A 7,122-nucleotide genomic window follows, 5' to 3' on the forward strand; every position below is an offset into this window, starting at 1 on the left:
GTTCCAGCGATCTAAGAGCCTGGGAGTCATCACATCCTATACATGAGGACAGTGAGACTTTCCATCGCTGGATTTGAGGAGGAGACGGGCTGAATGGACCAGTCTAGGAGTCAGCAAGGATCGTGGTTCGGGTGAGTATAACGCTGTTATTTTAGCATCCTATGTCAGTGATGGCGAACCTATGAAACATATTCAATTAAAATCATCTCATGGTGGTCCAGTGCAGACCATATTGATGGCTACCTTGTGGTGCCGCTGCTCACAGGAAGGATCAATTAGTATGTTCGGCTACTCACTACAGCTCAGTACGGTTGATTTCAGCCGTACATGGGCTGAAATCAGCCATACATCGGCTGCCTTCAGCTGCCTTCGATCAGCCGAAGTGCAGAGGGACTTCGACTCAGCCGATCCAACATCTGGATCTGCTGAGCCAAAGCTCCGGCAGCTCACTCGCTGCCGTTCGCCCCTATTCTCCGCTATTCTGCTCGCTACCTCTGAGGAAGCGAGCAGAATAGAAATAAATGAAAATAAATGAAAAAAAAAGTTTAAGAATTATTTAAATAAATGTAAAAAAAGTTTAGAAAATAATAATGTAAAAAAAAAAGAAATTAAACTCCCCCCCCTTAAAAACAGTAGGGGGTCCCCCTCCCAAACCATACCAGACCCTTTAGGTCTGGTAGGAAAGTTAGGAGAGACCCCATTGACAAAAAAAAGCGTGGGGTTCCCCCCAAAAGTCAAAAGTAGGAGTTTTAAGGAGGAACCCCACCCCCAAAAATGGGGAAAAGCACAGGCCTGGAAGGGCAGGAAAGGGGGGAGAGGAGCAAGTACCCTCCCACCCCTGCCATACCAGGCCACATGCCCTCGGCACTGGGAGGGTGCTTTTCTAGGGTCTGTGGGGGGTGCAGGCAGGGGGGGGCTTATTCACATTGGGGTACGCCTTTCAATAAAGAAGCACCCAGATATGCCCCCCCCCACCTTGTAAATGAGTGAGGGGTACCCCTACCCATTCACTAAAGGGTTTAAACAAATGTTTAATAAAAACGCCAGACTTTTAAAAAAGGCCAGTCCAACTGTTTCCTATTTGCCGGCATCTGCCAGAGTCTTCTAGCAGGTCCCGGCCAATTAATAACAATTGGGCAGAGCTGGACATGACGCCACGGCCGGCTTCGCCCTGTTGTTATTGTTTAATGACAGATCAGCTCTCCCAGGTCATTTGGGGACGCTGATCTGTCATTATAACTGGGCGGCGCGAGCTGTGAGATCACGGCTGACTCCACCCCTAGCTATCATTTGCGTGGAGAAAGGTCGGCCCTTCGGTGCTTTGGCTGCACTTCGGCTCAGTCGAGCCGAAACATATGCCTTTGGTTCGGCTGAGCCGCTTGGCTGCCTTTGGCTTCTGTACGGGCTACTCGACTGAACCGAAGGACTCAGACGGTCAAAGCGAGCCGAAGGATCAGCTGAAGCTACGGCTGGATCCTTCGGCTCCATAGTAAATAACTCTCTTAGTTTATAATTACAGACCAATTTTCTATAACATTCTTGTTGGTAATCATTACTAGTAAAGGTTCTGCTTCTTGCATCACTCTTAACTTACACTGCCTCATTGGGAAGAAGCTATACAATTTGGAATGTATTTATTAGGCAGAATAAATTCATCCTGGTTGAACCAGGCTATTGTTTCATTTCTCCTAGAGCTACTTATACTGAACTATAAGTAGCGCTAGGAGACTACTGCAACTCCCTCCTCATTGGCTTACCTCTACACAGGCTATCCACCTTCAGTCTATCGTGAATGCAGCTGCTAGACTCATCCACCTAACCAACCGCTCAGTGTCTGCAACCCCCTCTGCCAATCCCTCCACTGGCTTCCAATCGCCCAAAAGATAAAATTCAAAATATTAACAACCACTTACAAACAAAGCCATCCACAACTCTGCCCCCGGCTATATCTCCGACCTCCTCTCAAAGTATCACCCTAACCGCCCCCTCCGCTCTTCCAAAGACCTCCTGCTCTTTAGCTCCCTCGTCAAATCTTCCCATGCTCGCCTCCATCACTTCTCTAGAGTATCTTCTATCCTCTGGAACTCTTTACCCCAACCTGTCCGTCTGTCTCCTACTCTGACTGCCTTTAGGCGATCCCTAAAGAGTCATCTCTTCAGGGAAGCCTATCCCGCCTGAAACAAACCACTGAACTATCACGTTCTCAAACAAATCATCCCCACACAGCTACCTCCTCATGTATCACAAATGGGTAATGGTACTCCCTTTTTTGTGGCAATTGTGATGTGATTAGGAACATGAGATTTGAATTGAAAGGTGAATAGGAATGTAAACAAATCATGAAAGTTCTTCTGCCAGAGTAGAAATGCCCAGACAAAAGGACAGAAGCAAAACAATGTGTGCCTCCTTTACACAATCATACAGAATGTTCAACTGATTCAGTTTGAGGTGGATCAGACAATGGTTATAATACCTGGGTCATAGTATGAAACAGTAGATCCTGAAAGGAGAGCTGCAGGGGTATTTAAAGAAGCTTGAAGCTGGTTCACTTGATTAACAAGACCTGGAGGGGGAGGATTATACTTATTCTGACTGATTCTTGTTGTTTGACACAGAAAGACAGTTCTTATATAATATCGAGCATGAGGCCATCAGCAGGGGCATATCTACCGCAAAGGCAAACTAGGCCTTTGCTTTGGGCGTCACTTTCCAGGGGGGTGGCAAAAAACAAGCCCCCCCAAACCAGTGAGGCAGACAGGACCAGACTGGCCAATGGACATATCGGGCACTTGCCGGTGGGCCGAAGTAAGCCTGGTCGGCTGGGCTGCACAGAATCAGGCAGTGGCGGCTGCCAAATCAAGGAAATTAGGTGGCCGCGAGGCCCCATGAGCAGCCGCCTAACCAAAGAGCTTCCAGGTGGAGGAGCCCAGTAAGATGTGGCCCAGCCGCCTTTGTACAGAAGATGGAGAAGCAGCAGGCGGCACAAGGCTGGCTATAGCATGCAATCTGACGGCAAGATGTTCTGCCGTCAGATTGTGGCTCTTTCATCCCTCTGTCCAGGGGCAGAACCGCCCGGGGCATGGGGCCTGAGGCTGTGGGAGGGCCCAGTGAGGTCCGGTCCTGGACACCCTCCAGGGCAGATCAGTTCTCCTGCACATACGATTTGCAATGCCAATATGCCCTGGAACAGCTGAGAAAGCGTTGGAATTCTTGACCTATTGGCGTTCACACATTCCACCGACAAAAAACTTGGCGGGATTACATTAAAATGTGTGACCACGTCACCGGTCACACATTGTAATGTAGTCACAAACTTTCATAGAACACCGCCATCAAGGGGGTATGGCCGGTACCCATGTGAGGGGTCTGGGCAGCCTGGTGGTCTCTTACATGAGTATCAGCTGTACAGGGGGTGGCATGGCAGAGGTGACAGGAGAGGGGGTGCCCCAGCAGCAGCAGGTAAGAGTTGGGAAGAGGTACAGGGAAAGGAACCCCGGCGACCAGCCCACCTGAGGCCCTGCAGAGCCCACCATAGAGAGTCTCAGATGGGCTGTGCAGGATCTATGGTGTCCTCTGCAGGGTCACTCTCAGGTGGGCTCTGCTGGTTCTCAGGTAAGTCCAGAGTCCAGTGCATTACTAAGCATCTGTGGGAAACGGGTCCAAATGGCTCTTTGAGTGTTTAAGGTTGCTGACCCCTGGGCTAGGGAGCTGCAATGTGTCCAGCTGGTACCAATGGCACTTTTGGGCTGCAGGAAAGAGGAGAAGCACATGTGTGCATGGAAAGGGACCTGCACAGCCCACCATAGACCCCGCACAGCCCACCACTTGAGACTCCACACAGCCCACTACTTGAGACCCCGCACAGCCCACCTGAAACCCCAGGCTTCCCCGATACGCTAATAGCGCAACCTGCCAGAAACTGAATACATTGTGCATGTTTTATCCAGTGACTGACAGGTTACGCAAAATGTCTTTTTAACAGGAAGGGGTGGGGCAAATTTAGATCGGGGGTGCCTAAGTTTAGTCTTGCCTAGGGCAGCATAAAACCAAAATACACCACTGGCCTTTAGTGAGTTCCATCATGTGAACACATTACGGGCAACTGCTATGGATTGGAGTTTTATCAATGGAAGCAAAAGGTCTCTTTGAGAAGTAGAGTTTAACATGGGTCTGATCCTTACTATGAACTTCAAGGACAAGGAGTGTGTATAAAACAGGGTACACACAAATAGATTTTTTTTTCATTCAGCCTGTGAGCCTGAAGGAAAAAAAATTCCTCCATTCATGCAACAATGTGGATGAACAAATCTCCCATTGTATGCATTATATTGTACTCAAACAGTGCTCGCAGCTAGCATTTTATGTTGATGCAATTCTTTTAGCCTTTAATGCATTTTATTGTTATTTAGGCTTCTTTAAAAAGATATTGAAATATATTTCATGCATTTTCACCATTTTAAAGGAAACCTATCATGAAGAATGTGGTGCCCATTGCTAAGCTCCAGCAACAAGTGAAATAATAGTGAAATCCGGCCTCCTGATCTAAATACTTGTTCCAGGTTAGTGACTTTAAAAGTATTGAACTTAGAAGATCATCATAAAAAAACAGGTAACTAGCATTTTCACAAGGAGGTCAGAAGATGTGGCCTACATGCTTATCTTATTTCTTCTAATTATAAAACTTTGCAGCTTATTTGCATGAAAAACATTTTTTTTATGGGCCGGCTAAAATGGTCACAGTGGAAATTCTTTGTTTTTCACATTCATCCAGGTTCCAAGCAGGCAAACTCTATAAAACCCAAATGTGAACATGTAACTGAACTATACCATAACAGTAAGAAAATAAAGATATTATTCTTGAAGTGACTTGCACATCTGCTAAATACCTCTGTGAGTTCTTTCTGAATTGCATACCTCAGTGTCACGATCAAGAATAGCAGCATTAAGCTCCTCTTCTAAAGCTGACAAAGCCTCCCTGTTCTTATGGTCACGGAGAGTGATCTTCTGGAGGAAGTGAATCCTCTCCTTCTGTTCAAGAGGACTGGTCAGGAGCATCTCAAAAAGAAATCCTCTCAACTCTGAAAGGCTTTGGATGAGTGTCTGAAAGGTCTGATCCCTTATGTGTCCTTCGGATCGCAGTGCCTTGCTTGCAGTAGGGTTAGCCAAGAACAACCTCATGATATTCCTTACTGAGCTTTGAACTCCTTGTACCGTAAGATTAATGCGAGCTGTATCTGACATATCTGTTTTTCCCCACAACGATCCATGTTGTTCTTTATCTTCCATTACTTCTTTATTCAAGTGACTAAGTTGTCTCTGCATGTTCACTTGTAGTCTCTGATGCTCCCTCAAAGCTCCCGTCAGCTCAGAGCCAAACACTATACTATATCTCTCCATGTTTTCAATGGCATGTTGGAAAAGACTGACAAGTTCAAGCTTTTTGATTGTCTCATCAAGCACTGCCACCACCCTCTGGGTTTCTACCGAGCTCAGTTTTTTTCGTCCAGGTTCCAGCATCTTCAAACTGTCAAGGCTTGACTGATTCTTCTGAACTGGTTTCAAAATTCTCTCTCCAGCGTCAATTGGGGATTGTGACTGCTGGTGTGAGGCCAGCATTGGCGCCTGGGACACAGGGAGGACCTCTGATGCCATGCTTCATAAAGCACTGATGTCTTATTCTGCAAAATCGAAATTAAAATGTTTCAGCTATGCATCGGATTTTCAGCTTTTTCTGCTGGACAGCTGGCTGTAGAAGAAAATACATATATAATCAGGAGCGAGGTATGATTCTTGTGTGAACACAAAGATCAACATTAAACAGCCAATCTTTACCAGGCTTCCATGGAATCCTAGGGTTCCTTTAGAAGTTGCTAGGGGTTTCTTGAGCTGTGGCTGACTGACCTCCCATCTGATGGTGCCTGCAGAGTTTTGGGGTCAACGCCACTTGGAGGAGCCAACTGCATGAACTCAGTGATCTTTTTAGCTGTTAAGCTGGGTACACATGGACAGATTTTTTTGTGGCTCAGCCTCCAAGGCTGAACAAAAGAAAATCTGGTAGAATCCTCCATCCACACTAAAGTGTGGATGAATCTTAAGGTGTGTCCTTTGTATTCTGACAACAAACGACTTTTGTCAAGGAGATAGGGCTACCTACAAATTGAAATTTGTCCGATTCCTGCTGATTGGCTGCAATTCGATCTGTGTGTACCCAGCTTAAGGGTGGCTATCTGACTAAGGGGGAGGGCATTCTTTCCACGAGCCACCAATGTTCTTTCCACTGACCTCCAATTAATTGGATTTAGTAAGGATTCCCCAAGGACTGAAAATTATTTCAAGGATTTTTCTGGTGTAAAAGGGCTGTTAAAATTTCAAATTTTTTTTTTTTAACTTATGATTATTAAACATGTTTTCAATAGGGCTACATCAATACTGATATTAGTTTCGGTGCCAATACCGAGTAATGACTTGGTAATGACTCGCTGCCCCGCTTCCTGGATGGCCGGGAAGCTGGCTCAATGCTGTTTGTCCGGATCCATGCTGATTAGCCAGGAAGCCGGGTTCCTGATTGGCTGGGTAGCCGGCTTCCCCGGCCAATCAACATCGATCCGTCTAAACAGCATGGAGCCAGCTTCCCAGCCAATTAGGAAGCCAGGCGGCGGGTAATAACACACCCCCGGCTTCCTAGGCAATCTGGAAGCCGAGGGCGTGTTATTACCTAGACGTGTTATTACCTAGATTGCCTAGGAAGCCGGCTCCATGCTAGTGGAAGCACTGGTATCGGTACTCGGCATCGGCTGAAATATAAATATCAGTACTCGCACTCGATACCGAAAAACCGTTATTGGTGCATCCCTAGCTTTCAATTACAGAAAAAAAGGAAAACCAAAATAAAAACACCATATACCTAGGGTTGCCACCTTTTCTTTCAGCGAAACCCGAACACTCTAGCGACTCACAGACATTTATTTTTAGAGAATGAGTCATGGCTTATTAACATGTAAATAGCGTCACCCATTCATATGTAACTATCACAGTAGAGACTATTTTCAGTGGGGGGCCAGTAGCCCCATCTTAATTTTGGTTGCCCCTGTCTGCCTGACATCACATGTCCGGGTTTCAGCT

The 7,122-nt window shown here is 46.4% G+C and overlaps 1 protein-coding gene across 1 annotated transcript in view; it reads right to left on the reverse strand.

Annotated features, from left to right (window-relative positions):
• Positions 1 to 5,753, reverse strand: part of IQCD (IQ motif containing D) — a 10,734-nt gene extending 4,981 nt beyond the window's left edge. The window contains exon 1 of the mRNA XM_018561730.1: positions 4,915 to 5,753. Coding sequence (XP_018417232.1) covers positions 4,915 to 5,652 — 738 coding nt within the window. The 5' untranslated portion in view covers positions 5,653 to 5,753. The remainder of the gene's footprint in view (positions 1 to 4,914) is intronic.
• Positions 5,754 to 7,122: the final 1,369 nt, after the last annotated feature.

This window comes from Nanorana parkeri, unplaced genomic scaffold (genome assembly GCF_000935625.1).
Source record: "Nanorana parkeri isolate BGI_ZX_2015 unplaced genomic scaffold, ASM93562v1 scaffold540, whole genome shotgun sequence".
In the NCBI taxonomy this organism is placed as follows: domain Eukaryota; kingdom Metazoa; phylum Chordata; class Amphibia; order Anura; family Dicroglossidae; genus Nanorana; species Nanorana parkeri.